The sequence below is a fragment of the Delphinapterus leucas genome, chromosome 1 (genome assembly GCF_059928025.1).
Source record: "Delphinapterus leucas isolate spDelLeu-1000000601 "Yukka" chromosome 1, BTC_Dleu_Yukka2, whole genome shotgun sequence".
NCBI lineage: Eukaryota > Metazoa > Chordata > Mammalia > Artiodactyla > Monodontidae > Delphinapterus > Delphinapterus leucas.
This window is the reverse complement of record NC_143129.1, coordinates 107,120,241-107,136,875: the sequence shown is the minus strand read 5'-3', so window position 1 is coordinate 107,136,875 and position 16,635 is coordinate 107,120,241. Positions and strand designations below refer to the sequence as shown.

The 16,635-nt window shown below is 44.9% G+C and overlaps 1 protein-coding gene across 1 annotated transcript in view; it reads right to left on the bottom strand.

Annotated features, from left to right (window-relative positions):
• CNN3 (calponin 3) overlaps positions 1–16,635 on the bottom strand; it is a 26,933-nt gene extending 10,298 nt beyond the window's left edge. The window contains exon 1 of the mRNA XM_022553293.3: positions 16,321–16,635. Coding sequence (XP_022409001.1) covers positions 16,321–16,377 — 57 coding nt within the window. The 5' untranslated portion in view covers positions 16,378–16,635. The remainder of the gene's footprint in view (positions 1–16,320) is intronic.

Sequence of the window (16,635 nt, the reverse complement as noted above, 5' to 3'; positions counted from 1 at the left end):
TTTTCGCTAAAGCTCACCAACCGCCTCCCCCCTCTCAAATACAATAAAAAAGCAAAGAAATGAAGACTAAGAAAAAAGCCTCTAGGGCATCTGATGGGATTGACCATCTCCTGCCATCCAGTGCTTCTGAGCCCAGGGCCCATGCCCAGAGGGGCTGCAGCCTCTGCTCGTCCCTGCATTCTCCTCAGAGCAGCTAAGAGCACCAGTCTGGAGTCACCCTCCAGTACAAAGGCCTTTCTTCTGGATTTCTAAAATAGCACTTGTTTATTTTTATTTATTTTTTTAGGCCACCTGTTGAGGACCTTTTTTTTTAAAAAATAAATTTATTTATTTTATTTATTTTTGGCTGCGTTGGCTCTTCGTTGCTGCGCGCGGGCTTCTCACTGCGGTGGCTTCTCTTGTTGCGGAGCACGGGCTTTAGGCACGCGGGCTTCAGTAGTTGCGGCACGTGGGCTTCAGCAGCTGTGGCTCGCGGGCTCTAGAGCGCAGGCTCAGTAGTTGTGGCACACGGGCTCAGTTGCTCTGTAGCATGTGGGGTCTTCCTGGACCAGGGCTCGAACCCGTGTCCCCTGCATTGGCAGGTGGACTCTCAACCACTGTGCCACCAGGGAAGTCCCATAGCACTTGTTTTTAAAAAATTAAACAGGTATAAGTATGTAGAGCACGTGTTCTCAGTGGGGGTGATACTGCCCCCCAAGGGAGTGAAGACCACCTTAGATATTACAATAATTTGTGACCCTCCCCAACAAACTCTGTTCCTTTGTTTTAAATTTGGTGGAGGTCGGGAGGCAATTAGGAAAAACGTCTAAAAAGGCTCTTTGGGAAAGAGATGCGGAAAACAAAGTTGTGAAACACTAGACAGAGCAAAAAAGCACACGTCTCTCTTCACCCCTCCTCCAAATCCTACTCCCTTTCCCACCTCCCCAGAAGTAAACTCCTTGCTGTCTGCCAAGTCTTCTTCCAGACCACATGCACATGTCTTATAGTGAATCGTGTACAAAACAGCACTAGAAAAAGATCCCCTTCAACAACACAAGCCCTGAGGGCCTAAACTTCCTAGCAGTAAAGGGAGACACTAGATCAGATAAAAGCCGGCTCCTTCTGGCTGTTAAGAATTGCCCAGCCCTGCCTGGCACTGAGGTCTGAGAAGTTTCCCTCGCAGAATCCCTAAGAGGGGATACTGAGTAATGAGGGAAACCGAGCTTCAAAAACATCTCCACAAACTGACCCAAACAGTGCTGTTCCACACTGTTCTATGGAGCATTTGGCCAAGACGCGATTTAGTAGAAAGAGGGGGCTGTACCTGGCATGAGGCTGAGTGATGATCACATATGTACGAGAACTGTCTGACAGCCGGCTTACACCCAGGATATTGTAGAGTCTGCTAAAGAATTAAGACATGTCTTTCCTCTATATTCCTTCCCACGATACATTTTTTATCCCAGCAGTCGTTAAAACCTGAAGCAGACAGACAGGTTACTGTCTCTGGTGGTTACAAGAGTGTCCCCCAAATGTCAGTCGTGCCTGAATTCTCACTAGATGCCACTCTGAGCCACCAGAATAGTCCAGCATTACCCCAAACTCTCTGAGTAAAATCATATTCAGTGTCAGCTTCCCTCTCTTTCAAGTGATCCTTGCGTGTCTTGGTTTCTTCCTTCAACTTCTTTCTGCATTACTCCTTCCTTTTGTCCTTCATTCAAATGGCCACTTTGTAACAAGCATGGTTCAAAGGCAAAGTCTCTGTCCTAAAAGCTGACATTCTAGTGGAAAGAGACAAATATTAAATAAGGTGTGTTATTTGTCAAAAAAAGAATAAAGTAGGGTATTTAAAATAAGGGGAGACTAGAAAGACTGGGTCCACAACAGACTCAAACAAGAAACGAATGGTAAATTTCCATCTGAAATATCAAGATGCCGCTTCCCTTCCTTTGCTTTATCACTTGTCCTTGTTGATATCTCATGCAAGAGAATGAACAGGCTTTAACAGGGTTGACCTACCTTAAACCCTTCCCCCAACAGATCCTCCAAACATGTAAAATACCTTTGCAAAGTTTTAAGTATTCACGTTGGGGATACAACAAACCAAAGATCACATGCTTTGAAGTCAAATTTCAAAAACTTCCAAAAACTGTGTTCCCAGTTCCAGAGTGACATAAGTAAGTAACTTAACCCTGGTGACCTCATTTCTTGCAAGTTGTCTCCTTCCTTCCAGGGCCATTGTGAGGAGGAAGACCATCTCAGTGCCTGACACACCTCAGAATTAACACTCGCCATTTTGTATCAGCTTGAGTACGGAACTGGTATGAACCAAACCCCACCGCAACCTGTTCCCTTTACCGTCTACAATTCAAAAAGCATTCCACCACAGACAGGCTCACCTCAGATACTGCCCATCCCCACTGTCCGTTCCCATCACCACACATCTCCACTCTCCTTCCTGCCTGTGTTTGCATCCCAAATTCTCATTCTCTTCCAGATTACTGCTGGTGAAAGAGATGAAGTAACTTTTTTTTTTTAAGTAAGTTTGTCAAAAAAGAAGCAGACTCACAGACATAGAGAACTAGTAGTTATGGGGGGGGAGGCAAGTTAGGGGTTGGGGGTGGGAGGTACAAACTACTGGGTGTAAGATAGGCTCAAGGATGTATTGTACAACATGGGGAATACAGCCAATATTTTGTAAAAACTGTAAATGGAAAGGAACATTTAAAAACTGTACAAAATTTTTTTAGCTTTTAAAATAAGTAATAATAAAAAGTATAAAATTAAAGAAAAAAAAGAAGTAGCTAGTACAAATGTTCAGTCTACTATCATCAACTTTAAACGCTGGATTAAAATCAGATCCTGTGGGAATAGTAAATACCAAATGTAAGACAGCAGTTTCTACAGGGAAGAAAGAATGGGATCAGAGGGCAATTGTATTTTTAATATATATTTTTTCTTTAAACTGGAAAAAAATTTTTAATTAAAAAAATTAAAAGTGGGTTTGTATTTTATGGGGAGTAGGGGGTAGGAATTCTAGAGAAAATCACTTTACATTTATGTCAAGGTAGATTGCGTGCCTTCTTCAAGTTCACTATAGAATCTGAGACTCATTCTATGGCATGAACTTACTAAATATTTGAGAGGAAATGACTATATATTCCAAAACTAGAGAAAATCACATCTGCCTGGGGTAAACCAGAGTGACGTCTAAGGGCATTTTAAATGTTGGCCCTTCTCTGAGAGGTACGGCCACATCTTCAGATCAAGGTATCAGCAAATTTTTCCCTCCAAACATGTATAGTCAAATAAATACAACGATACTATGACTCAATGTATGAATATTGTGAAACTAACAAGAAATGAAAGATGTTAAAATAACTTAAGAGGAGTTGGTCCAGTGTCTATAAAGCAAATACTGTAACTAACAAACGGTAGGAAAAATGCAGAAACAATAGGTCAACTTTGTCTTCTCTATCTAGAAAATGACCATCAGACTACAAAGCTTAGAACATACATAGTTGAAGGTGGATTTTGAAAGTTGAAACTTAAACAATGAGGAAGTAATCATAGAGGCTGGATTCCCAGAAAAATCTAGACTCAGAAATAATGATTAATAAAGATGTGCACGTTGAATAGCTCACAATGTGAGAAATCTTGGCAAACAGTAGTAACAGGAACCTAGAGAGGGGCCCACTCCTCCCCACTCCCACCCGAAGCCAAGGGTGTCTCCACTACAGGCTGAAGAACCTGGCTGTCATATTCGAGTGGACTACAGAGAGAGGGTGTGCACTCGGGGGGGGCAGGGTAGTCATCACCAGGAGCCAGGGTAGGTATGTGAGGCATATCCAAGAACACCTGCCTATGTCTTCTTGAGGTCAAAACAGGCTTCATTCATCTTCCTACCCCTAGAGCCCATGCCTGACCCATAGCGGGTACTCAGTAAATGATTTTTTATTTACCGATAGTATTACCAGACTAGGGAAATGCCACAGATCTAAAGATCTCTCTTGTTACGGAAAGGCATCTGCATTTGAATGCCTGGTTTTTATGGGCGTCACATCTCCTAGATCTCATCTTAGATGGATCACTAGGGACATATCTGTTTTACTTTCTGATAAAAGTCCCTTATGTCTATGGCACTCCTGAAGTCCAGTTTCGTAACCCTAGAAGTAGGGCCTGGTCAGAAGGAACAACCATGCCCACTGTGCTGATCTACGTCAAGGTAGGAGGAGCTCCTAGGGATGTGTACCCGGAGGCTTAGATTTAGATCTGTGCTCTTCTGTTCTGGTAGCTAACAATCTGAAACTATTGGGCATACTTAATAAACTTATAAAAAATAAATTGGGAATAGTTAAAAAGAAACAAGATTCAGAAAGATCCTAGCTTAATAAACAAATTCTTCAAGATATATGTAAGATCCTGTCCAACGTTCTAGAACTAACTAGTAATGCTTACTCAGTGAGCCTAAAAAAGCTAATGCTATCTTGGTCTGCACAGGTCTACAATTATTTATAAAATACTATTGCTCATCTTATTTGTTTGGTGGAAACAGCCTCATGAGGTAATCAAGGAAAGAATTATTTAAATGAAACAGGTGTGAGAGGAGTATGTGAACTATAAAATCTTAGGCAATTAGTCACCTCTAGACTCAGAAAATCAACTTGCCAAAGCAAGGATTGGAATCCTCCTTCGAACCACCTCACCAGGTGATGGCATTGATCGAAACAGAATGAGTTAGTGCTTTGTAGTCAAACAGAGGAGCTAGTTAATAATCCCACTGTAACCTAGTAGTCAATTCTGTGGGCCACACTCTAAAAGGGGACATTTACAAACTGGCATCAGTTTTGAGAAGCAGCAAACTGGGTGCAGAAAAGATTAGGAGAATCATACACAGCCTATCATGAGAGACTGGTCAGCCAGGAATGGCTACATGTGGCCTAGAAGGGACTTTGGGGGCAGGAGAAACAGTTTAGTACCATCTAACTACTTAGATGGAAGTCACACAGAAATTCTGAATGCCACACGTAGGGCAGACCACGGATAAAAACGAAGAAATCCCAGGGAGCCGACCAGAGAGGCACACAGGAGTGGAGAGAGCACGTGTGCCAATGCAGCAACGGTGGGAAGGAGACCCATGAGAAAGCTTGCTGGAGGACATCCTCTCACTCGGGAAGGAGGCCGGCTGGGTCTTGAATTTTATGTCACTGTAGAGATCTTGCAGAAAGGGGATCTTAACGAAAGCCCCCAGAGATAAAGGAAAACAGAGATGCTCTTCAAGTTTTTGTTTGCTTTGCCTCACCCCTAGAATATTTAAGGGTCTACACCTCACTCATCACAGTATTTGCAGGTATCCACCAGATTTTTTTGCTGCTATCCAGGTTTTCAACACTTGTCTCCTCAGCAGGACTCTAGATGCCTCCTAAATAATCTGAGTTGGGCATGTGAATAGCACTGAAAAATCTTCCTTTCTTTTTCCATAATTACAAGGAAAATTATGGCAGTAGCTTGGGAATGTCTGTTCATTCCTCATCGATTACTCGGCCAGTCTGCTTCATAGGATGAGTCTCAGAGTCCATTATGACCTGAGGAAGAAGGCATGAAATCCACCCCCACTGTCCCAAGTGTCAACCGTAAACTCATCTCTCTGGAACTGGGAAACCCTTTCCGCTCCCAGACCACTGACCACATTCATCCAAGTGCTCCCAGCTGTCTACCCCAGAACAGAGTCAAAACACACATTGCCCCCTGACTCTGAACTACTGATGAGACGAGGGTGGAAAGGAGGCCAAAGGAGGAACAGATCCCAGCACCTCAGTCAGCCTTCAGTCCATCTGGAGCTCCTCTTGGGGACCCTCTCCTGCTTACGACAGCCGAGTCTGCCCATAGGCGAGATGGCTTTGTCCAACCAGCGAAGAACAGAGTTGAGACACCTCCTTTTCAATGTAGGATAGATGCTGGCTAGAGAGATTTCAATGGAGCCTTACAGAGGTATTAACTGTGCTAGATATCACTGCTGTCTTCTCCCCAATGCAAACCAGAGGGTGTGAAATTTCAGTGAGGTCACATGCTACTCTCCACATCTCAACAGTAAAAACCAACTCCACATTTTACCTGATTGTAATGTCATCTGAGAGCACAGAAATGTGGGGAGAAAGTGAGTGTCTCTGGAAGCACTGCACCCTCCATCAGAGTGCTGCACCGCAACACCAAGGTCCCCTGGACATGATGTCACGAAGGCTTGCTAGGGGACACCCAAGCACAAAGAACAAAATAAGCCCAGCTTCGCATCCTTTCCAGGTCAAGGGCCGAGGGACTGAGGAGACAGCAGTACCCAGGCTGCAAAGGGGCCCCAGCAGTACTCAGCAGAGAGAAGCAACTGAATCAACAGTGTATTCCGCGAGCAGGCCTTGGCCTGGACCCTCTCATCCTACCCCTGGCTGCACACACCATCATACATCAGTGGTTCCATGAGAAGAGGAACACAGCACTTGCAACAGAAAAGGGGATGTCTTATCCACCTCAGTTCTGTTTTCCTGGTCCTTTTCCTTTTCCTTTCCCAACTTTTCAGGGCAAAGAAGCTTCTTTGCTGCTTTGCTCCCACCCACCATGTGTATCGAGCCCTTCCTTTATTTGGTCCGTCAGTGGGCACAGACTACCCCCTATCTTGTCTGAAACAAGCACATCTTTGAACCTGCTGCCAGCCTCAAACACTGTCCTGTTTCTCTTTTATTTCAAGACAGACCTCTCCATTTCCTCACTTAGTACTCCTTCCTAACCCCCACCGGAAATTTGCTCTACTGAAAACAATCTCTTAAAAGGTCACCAGTGATCTCTCTGTGGCCAAGTCCAGTGGCCTGTTTCCTCTTCCTGGCCTCTCTGCAGTACTCCTGGGGCCCCCTCCCATCTCTCTTCCCTCTGGCTTCTTGTTAAAGGACCTGGAGCTTCCCTCTCTGGTCTGCCTTCTCCTCCTCCCCTGAAAGATGCCGATTCCCCGAGTTCTGGCCTCAAATTAAAATGGTTAGGGGCGTGGGCTCTGGAAACTGAATGCTCTGTTTAGAATTCCATCTCCACCATGCCTCAGTTTCCTCACCAGTAAATCAGAGATCATTAATAGCGCTTCCATCAGAAGGTGCTGAGAAGAATCAATGACTTAATTTACATAAATCTTAAGAACTCAATAAATGTCCACCCCTAACGTTCTATCTACACTTTACTGGCCACTTCTGTCCAGATACTAGAAAGATTTCCTCTTTCAAATCCAATATACCATAAAAACCATTTACTTGATACTACTATTTGATAGCTATTTTGATAAGAGATCATTGTGATGCTTTCTGAGCTTTCTATTTAAAAAATTATCTCATCATATAGAGTTGCCCTCGCCCCATTCTTTGGCCTCATCTCATTGCCAACTCCCACTTGAGTCTGGTGGGGGTGACAGATGGCGTAGGGGTCACAAATGTCACTGACCCAAGGCTTGAAAATAAAGAACTAAAGCAAGTGACTTGAATTTTGACAAGGCTGCTTTGATAGTTTTATTTGTTCTTAACATCAAGAAGAGATCTTCCTTCTCTTCTGAACCTTTGGTGGGAATTATACAACTGTTTAGATAGCAAGTTGGTAATACCTATAAACACATTTAAATGTTAGGTCAAAACTTACACACTTTTCCACACAAGTACGTTTTAAGACAATATCCACCAGTAGGGAAGTAATGAATAAATACATAGTGGAAATCCACACAATAAACTATAATTCACTTTCTAAAATGTTCAAATGATATTTAAAGTTGTACAAGCAGTTGGGTAGGCGTAAGGGATGCAGGATGCTTTCACTTCTTTACTTTTGTATTTTGGTACGGTTTGCATTCTTCCTGACAAATATTTCATTCACAAAATAAGGATCAAAAGAGAGAGGAGGTTCTCATAGGCAAGGAAGGTGGCATCCCAAGGTAGATGCATCATCTTCATGCCGAGATGACCTGTCCATGGTCATGGGCTCAGCAGGGACTCGGACCCAGGTCTGGCTCCGAAGTCTAAGGCTTTTCCACCACTGGACGTTCTCCCACTCACCCCACCCCTCTAACCAAACTGAGATAGGAACTCTAAGCTATACACAGAGAATACAGCACAGGCTTGCAGACAGAGGATCAAGAACCAGGAGCAGGGTGGTGCCTTAGACACTGTGGCTTAACATAAAGTCCTTCCAACTCATGGAGAAATGAGAGTGCAACCAAAAGTAACCACCACCACCATCACTGTAGCAGACCGATACACCGTGAACTTGCTGCGGCTTTGATTCAAACCAGCCCCGGAATCTGTAGTCTCAAAGGGCGTTGCCAGCATGGTTCAAAAGTTCACAGTAAGAGATTTGGCAGAGATGCCTCAGAGTTTAATTCTTCCCCTGGCCCCTATAAAAAGTAGCTTCCTACCGCACGCATGTTTTAGAAAATGCTGTAAGACTGACTGCAGAAGAGGATGTCAATAGCAGAGCTGTCACTGAAAGGAGGAAAAGAAAATGGAAAAACGAAGCCCACAGAAGAAGAAATTTAGGAACGAAAGCCTGACTGGCAAAGCCCACGCCTGTGTGTGTGTGTGGCCGAGGTGAGGTTGGGGGACGGGGGTTTATTCAACATCCAGGCCTCTGAAGAAAGGGAAAAGAAGAGACAAATGCATGTCCATTCAGGGGGAGAGATCTGGCTGTGTGTGGACTCTGAAGAGCAGCCCTAAGGTTCCAGCTCAGCTGCTAAGGGCTAAGGACTCCAACGAGCTCAAAATATGCTATTTAATATAAGTATAATTTCTATACTCGATTATAAGTGTGATTGCTGTTGCTATTTTTGCATCCAAAGTAGAATCACATGTTTGAATGATGAGAGACTCACTACACATGGTACTGATTATTTTCTCTATTCCTCCCACGTGAAACGAAAGGAAGGAGGGAAAACTGCAATGATAAAGCACTCTATCCATTTGTAGAGCCTTCTGCAGCGCTAAGCAGGCAGAGAGGCTTGAGATAATGAAAGTTTAGTGTGCAAACATTTGAGAAGGGGAGAGAAGAAACAACAATGATATCATAGCCAGCATGCCTAGCCACCACTCAGCAGCTAGGATCCCCTAGAAAATGTGTGGGGGAAGAGAGGAAAAGGGCCATAAATGCTTAGCTTATGACTTGCCCAGAAGAGTCCTTCCCAGCCCAGAGGGCCTTCTCTTTTCTCTGCACTCACATCCCTAATTTCTGACCTTCCCACTGCAGATATGCCCGCCCTACAGTGCCCGTGCTCACACCCTGAAGCTTCCTGGTCCTGGGAGGAAGGAAGATGTTGAAGAGGTCCCCTCCCTACCACCCGGGGAAAAGCTAGGAATTAGGCTTCTCTACTCATGGACTTGCTTCAGGTCCACACAGGTCTAGGTAGATCCTTGCAAAGACCATTTAAAACTGAAGGCCTCCAGTGACAACACTACAAGGTAAATATGTTTATCAGTCCACTGTGGGGGAATACGAGCCCTGTCTGAACCAAGAAATGAAAGATGTGTCTTGTCTAACAGAAATCGACTTCTTAGGAAGAAAAACCCAAGTAATGGCACGCCCAGAAAACAAGGCCTCTAGCTCTACACAGAAGTCCGTGGCCCTGTGGGCAATGTGGACAGAGTGAGGGCAGGGAGAGAGACCCCAGGATTTCACTGCAGGAATGCATCACAGGCTGCCGGGGTAGGAGGCTTGGATTAGGACTCTGGGGGCAGATCACAGTCCTGACACAGAAGTGAAATCGAGAGGTACTGCTTGGCTCCTTAGTCCCCTATTTGCCAGAAGCCTCATTCAGATACAAACAGATTCGTGCCTGAATGTCCAAGTCCTGGCGATAATCTCAAAATCTAGAAGACTAATCAGGAGAACACGGGACTGAACCTACCCAGCAGAGCAAAATGGAACAATTGCTAACATTTACATAATGTGTACTTTTGGTTCTAGGCATTATTTGAAACACATTACGTGGATTGTCTATCTTGCTTATTTCTCCCCAAAGCCCTATAAAGGTAGGAACTAGCACATCCTCATTTTACAGATGAGACACAGACAGGTTATTGGCCCAAAGTCACAGGGTAAGAGGCAGAACCAAGATTACAACCCAGTCAGTCTCCAAGGCCCCCAGGTTCTACTTTCTCACTGAGAGGAACCTAGAGGGGACCTACCCGACATCTTCAAGTTCACAAAGATTCCCATGGTCATATTTTTATAAAATGTGCAAAATTCTTTTGTACTTTTTGTAATGATAAACCCTAAACTATATAAGCTTCAGGCCCCACAAACAGTGTGTATCAACCCCAGGCTCAAAAAACCCTTAACAAAAACTTGAGCACAAGTACATATGAATAATAGCTAAGAGCCCACCATGGCTACAAGTTCAGAGTTAAGGAAAGCCAATGCACGTGGTATATGCTATAGAAGGCTAATGCCTAGAAGAAAATGAAACTTGCAGAAAATTCTAAGAACAAGCTCCTTTCCACCAGCTAGTCATATTGAGACGAGAAATAAACATTTCCTCTCTCTCTTAGATATAATGGTCATAATTGGTTGAAAAACCAATTGTGCTTCTTCTTCTTTAAATTTTTTTTTAATGTAACAGATAATATTAACTGTAGTTCCCGATATACTGTTAAGTGAAAAGACACTAACCTCATGATTCCACCTGGAAGGGGAAAAGGCATAGGGAAATAGAGGATATGCCTCTCCTTGATGATGGTAGCAGCAAGGTCTTCATTGTCAAGCTTATTTTTGGAATCTTAAAGAACAGAGGCAAAGGAAAGACTGTAAAAAGCTGTAGATCACAGGATAGAGAGCTTGATAATGATCCCCATTACTATTCCAGAGTAAATAAGCCTGAGTATTTTTAAAGAGGTAGCATGGTACCTCTTCTCAATTCAGCAAACTGTCTATTTCTTTAACTGTTTTGGTCAAGACAGGAAAACAAACCAAAAAAGCAGGCAAACCACAATGGCACATCCCTACCTGGAGGAGCACAGTACCCTGGCAGGCTTAATGGCCACTTCGAAGGAGGTCTTTTGGGAGATGCATCTGACAGAGCCTTGCAGAAGGGGCCTCTACTGTTCCTCCCTAATCTGGGAGTCTAAGAAAGAACTTCAGCAACAAAGAAGGAATTATCTTACTGATAAGTTTTCAGTGTAATATTAACTAATAAAAGAAACTGCTCAAGAAAAGCAAACTATAAAAATCACCATGTCCTTCAAAAACATCACACTTGCACCACAGAATTCCTTTACACAGACTTGTCAAATATGGTTACTTTCCAGTTTCTAGAGATGGTAAAATCTATTCCTGATGGGTAAATTCATTAAATCAGCAAATATTTATTGGGCATCTACTATGTGCCAAGTTATAGTCTAAAATATAGATCTTGATATATCTCATCAGTGAATAAGACCGAGATCTTATTGCTGGTGGAAAGAAACAATAAACAAAAAGTTCTGAATTAAAAACCTATGTCTGGGGACTGACTTCCCTGGTGGTCCAGTGGTTAAGGCTTCCTTCACCTTCCAATACAGGAGGTGAGGATTCGATCCCTGGTCCTGGTCGGGGAACTAAGATACCAAATGCCTTGCAGCCAAAAAACCAAAACCTGATGGCGCAGTGGTTAAGAATCCACCTGCCAATGCAGGGGACACAGGTTCAAGCCCTGGTCCGAGAAGATCCCACATGCCGCAGAGCAACTAAGCCCATGCGCCACAACTACTGAGCCTGTGCTCTACAGCCCACGAGCTACAACTACTGAGCCTGCACGCCTAGAGCTGGTGCTCCACAACAAGAGAAGCCACTGCAATGAGAAGCCCGTGTACTACAATGAAGAGTAGCCTCCCTCCCCCGCTCGCCACAACTAGAGAAGACCCAACGCAGCCAAAAATAATTTTTAAAAAAGCAATGTTGTAACAAATTCAATAAAGACGTTAAAAACGGTCCACATGAAAAAAAATCTTAAAAAAACTATTTCTGAACTGTAAAGTTAAAAAAAAAAAAAGCTAAAGCTAAACCCATCAATACATTTTTACCATGCTTCTGTTCCTCTAGCAGAAGACAAGGCAGACTATCTTCGGATACAGTTTACAACAGGAGTCCACAGACACCCTGGGGTTACTCTGATCCGCAGAGCAGACCGGCTGTCCAAGTGGCACTGGGCTGGTAGGCCGGCATGGCCTCATGGGACATTTGGTCCTATTTAATTATTACTATATGATTGTTTAACTTACTCTTCAATGACTTACAATTTTAGTAAAGACTTCAAAAGGCTTATTAGCCTTCCAAAATGGTTTTTATCTGTTGAGGGATACCATTTTGAAACCAAGATTCTGTGAGAAGCTACTTTGCTCAAATCAGACATTCCCTGGGAGCAGAAACTGTTAGAATGTGCATTCCAATTCCATTCTTCTTAGTATCTCAGTTAGACTCCTCCTAAGAAACATGCCCAGGTAAGATCATTTCAGCTCCACCCACTCCCACCCCACAACTAATTTCCTCCACGTTCCCTGAGACCTGTAAGAAAGCTCCCGGCAGCATGTGCTCTAAGACTGGTGAGGGTATGCTTCACTGCATCCTCAGCTCTACAGGAAAGTACCTGACTCCAACATCTTGTTCAGAGCCAAGTGTCAGGAAATGCTGTGCTTCCTTTTGGGACCTGTCAGGTTTCCGTGGCTTATAAGGCACAGAGGTATTTACCTTTGGTCCCCAAGATGCAGTCAAGGGCCTGGCGTAACCTGTGTGATACATGTAAGACCTTACTACTTTACGAGTGTTTCCATCCCTCACTGAACTATCTACACCAGCTTCTATATATTCCCTGACCTTCTACTCCATTATAGTCTTTGTAGATTGCAAGTTATGATCCTTTTCTTGTCATTAGAGACATATTGATTATATCGCAGGCTGAAGGATTCTACATTTTTTAGGCTGTTTTCAAACATCTTCTTGCCTATTAAAAAAAAAGTAAGTTTGTATGTTCTACCAGGTATTATTATCTTATCAAACAAGTATCTTAAATTTACTGACTTTTCCCTGAAATTTTACTAATTAAAACTATCTAAGATCAAATACTTCCTCAATTCAAATATAAAAAGACCAAAGGCTTTTTTAATAGAAATGGAATACTTAAAGAGGCAGTGACATACAAGTCTAAGAAATATAATACCAATACTAGTTTTCTATTACTAAGAACTGATAGCCACAACACAGTCATTGAGTACTTACTGCAAGCCAGATACATCTCAACAATGCAGAGTTTAGAGGTGGTAACTATCACTTCCCCCATTTTACTGATTAGGAAACTAGGACAGAAATACCAAATAATTTGCCCAACATCATTCAAGGCAGTAAGTGGCAGAAGGGGGATTAGAACCCACATCTGCATCACTCCAAGGTCCATTCCACACTATCTCCCCCCACTTTGTTAAAGAGGTTTTAAGAAAAAAAATTAATATTTAAGCAACATATCAGTGATGCAATACATAAAGAAAAAGCAGGAAGAAATCAAAAGGTGTCCAAACCAAGCAATGACAAAGATCATGTTCCACAGACCCACTCAATCAGGTGGTTCTGAGCCCTCAAATGAAATGCAGTATCTCATACAAAGGACTAGCAAACATGGATATTTGATTTCCAAGCCCAGAAGAGATTAAAACAGCATTAAATGAATAATCATGATGCCAGGAACTGACAGGTGAACAGTAAAAATAGCAGGGAGGAGGGTGGACAATAGTGACATGTAGCAGAACATCCCTAAGTACCTCACTAAACTAAGATTTCACAGAATTAAAATTCTTAGAATATTCCAACATTTTTCTGTGATCTTGAGCAAATCCCATCTTTCTGAGCTTCAGCATCCTGATCTGTAAATGTTGGATAATCCCAGGAATCCTCGGAGGTCTGCTCTACTGCTGAGATCAAAAGACTTCCTATGGGGCTTCACTGGTGCCGCAGTGGTTGAGAATCCGCCTGCCAAAGCAGAGGACACGGGTTCGAGCCCTGGTCGGGGAAGATCCCACATGCGCGGAGCAACTAAGCCGGTGCGCCACAGCTACTGAGCCTGCGCTCTAGAGCCCGCAAGCCACAATTACTGAAGCCCGCGAGTCTAGAGCCGTGCTCGCAACAAGAGAAGCCACCGCAATGAGAAGCCCGCGCACGCCACAACTAGAGAAAGCGCGCGCAGCAACGAAGACCCAGTGCAGCCAAAAATAAATAAATTTATATATATATAAAAAAGACTTCCTATGAAAGAATACTGTATGAAAGAACCATATAAATGAAAGGGGTTATTAAGGATGGTTTGATGCTTAAAGGGATAAACCCACAGTTATATAAACCTAAAGTTAAAACTAACTTTCCAAAGGTTCTGAAAGCTGAGGTTTTACTATTTTTAAAAACGTATAATAATTACAATGATCTAGCCTCAGTCCACGCATTTCCTTCAGTCTGCTCAATGATAAGTAGGCAAAGGGCAGAAGTTGCTTCATTAGTCAGCCAAAAGAAATTAACATGGATATTAACGTCCAAGAAAAGTTAAGTCTCTAAAAGGACTGCCAAAGTTATCAGTACCTCATTTACAATGCAAAAGGTAGAGACTCAACTGTTGCCAGCCAAGAATCACAAGGGCAAATTAAAATTAATGTGCACAAGCCAGGCCAGGGTATCACATCCAGCAGTTTGGACATGCTGAGTACTCTGAAAGGATTCCTAAAGCTCCGCTTGCAAACCTTGGAAAGAAGTGAACAATATTCTGCAAGTTTTCAATTGGTGGGGTTTGTAATCAGTCATACACAAACCACTCACTTTTCTGTTCTTTACAAAAATGTTCAGAAAATCGTCTTCTAAAATGGGCAACACACTTGACAAGGTAAAAGATCTAAATTTCAATTCTGGACGCCTAGACTAAAATCAACTCCTTGCTTCAGAGATTGTTTAGAACTTATTAACAACTGAATTATAATATGATCTGGAGACTATATAACGGGGTGAGAAGAGCCACAATTCTCCCTTGGGGTGTGACAATGGTGCGCTTCTTGGCCTCTACATAATTCACTCCACAGCGCGTACACCCCCAACGCTGGGATGTTACAGCTCTGACAATGCCAGTGAATTCTACAAGCGGTAGGACGGTGCGGTGGCAATCCTGACATGCTTCGGCTCCCGGGAGGTTAATGGGAATTAAACCACAGCAGCCCTCCTTTGTGGCGCTTTGGCCAGAACAGCAGAAAGGAGACAATGAGCGTTCTGTGAGCAGTTCCGCGCCGATTGGCTGCTCTCTCCCCCCAGAAACCCCTGATGTCATGGGCTTGGAATGCAGGGAGGGAGGAAGGAAGGAGAGGATTTGGGGAGGGGGACGCCTCTCATCTCTTTCCCAGACCGAAAGTACTAAAGATAAACCCAACGCATTCTTATGCTGGGCAAAGTGGCAGAACCGAGCGTTACCAAAGCCCAATCACTCCAAACTACAGCCCGCCTCAGCAAATAAACCCTAAACAAAAGCAACCCACAAAGATTTCCTTGATATCGTTGAAGTCTAACGTACTACAAACTTCTCAGTGTTTTATAAAAATAAATCTCAAGTCTACAGCAGATATTCCCAAAGCGGCGCACTCAGGCTTTGTCTCCGCTTCCCGCAGAAGCAGCAGCAATTGGCACCGGTATTCGACAACCGTGAAGGGTTCTGGACGGCTCCCGTTCTTCCGGTGGTCCCTGAGGTCTGTGCGTGGGATGCTCAGCGGTCTCCCACCCGGGAAGAGGCGAGGAACAATGGGGGACCCAGTTGGGCCACGTAGCCGCCTAACTTTACTCGCGCACTTGAATTCGGCCTGGGGTTTGGAGTGCGAAAAGGTTCAGGGTCCGCCAGGAGCCCGGGCCGGAGCGGGTGGCGAGGGCGGCTTGCTGGGTCCCCAGCCGCGCGGACTGACCCCACCTAAGGGCGAATGACCACGCAGGAGCGCCCCCTTCCCGGAAGGGTGCGTCCTGCAGCCGCAGACCCGCTCCTGGAGTTGAAGGCAGGCGCTGCGGGATTCCAGGAGCCCAGGAACCCACCGCCCGCCGCCAGTCCCGGCCCGCGGCGCTGGAACAAAGCCAGAAGAGAGCCCGGGAGGCGGCGCTTGGAGCCGGGGATAGGTCGGGGACGCGCGGCGACTCTCGCGCCGCTCCGACATCTCCTCACCGCGAAGCCCGCCAGAGACAAGACGCACTGGGCGAAGTGCCCACGCCACCCCCGTCCCAGGGTCCCCTGGGCGGGCGCCCTGCATCCCACCTCTGGCCTCGGGATCCCGCCCCACCCTTGCCCAGGCGTACCTTGTTCTTGACTTCGGCCGAGAGCCCATAGGAAGGGCCCTTGTTGAAGTGGGTCATGATGATTCGGTAGGCGGGAAGAGGCTGAGCTCTGGTCCGGGGGTTTCTCGCACTCGGCTTCCCCGCTCCTGGCCCCGAGGAGTGGCCGCACCACAAGACGCTCGGAGCTCGCTCCCCTGGACGGCTCAGGAATCGCCCGGACTCGGCGGCGGGTCACGGGCGGTGCCTCCGCTACTCAGTCGGACGAGGTCCCGCAGAGCCTCCCGGTCGGCTCCGGAGTCCCGCACGAACTGCCCCCCACCGCCTCCTCCGGACCTT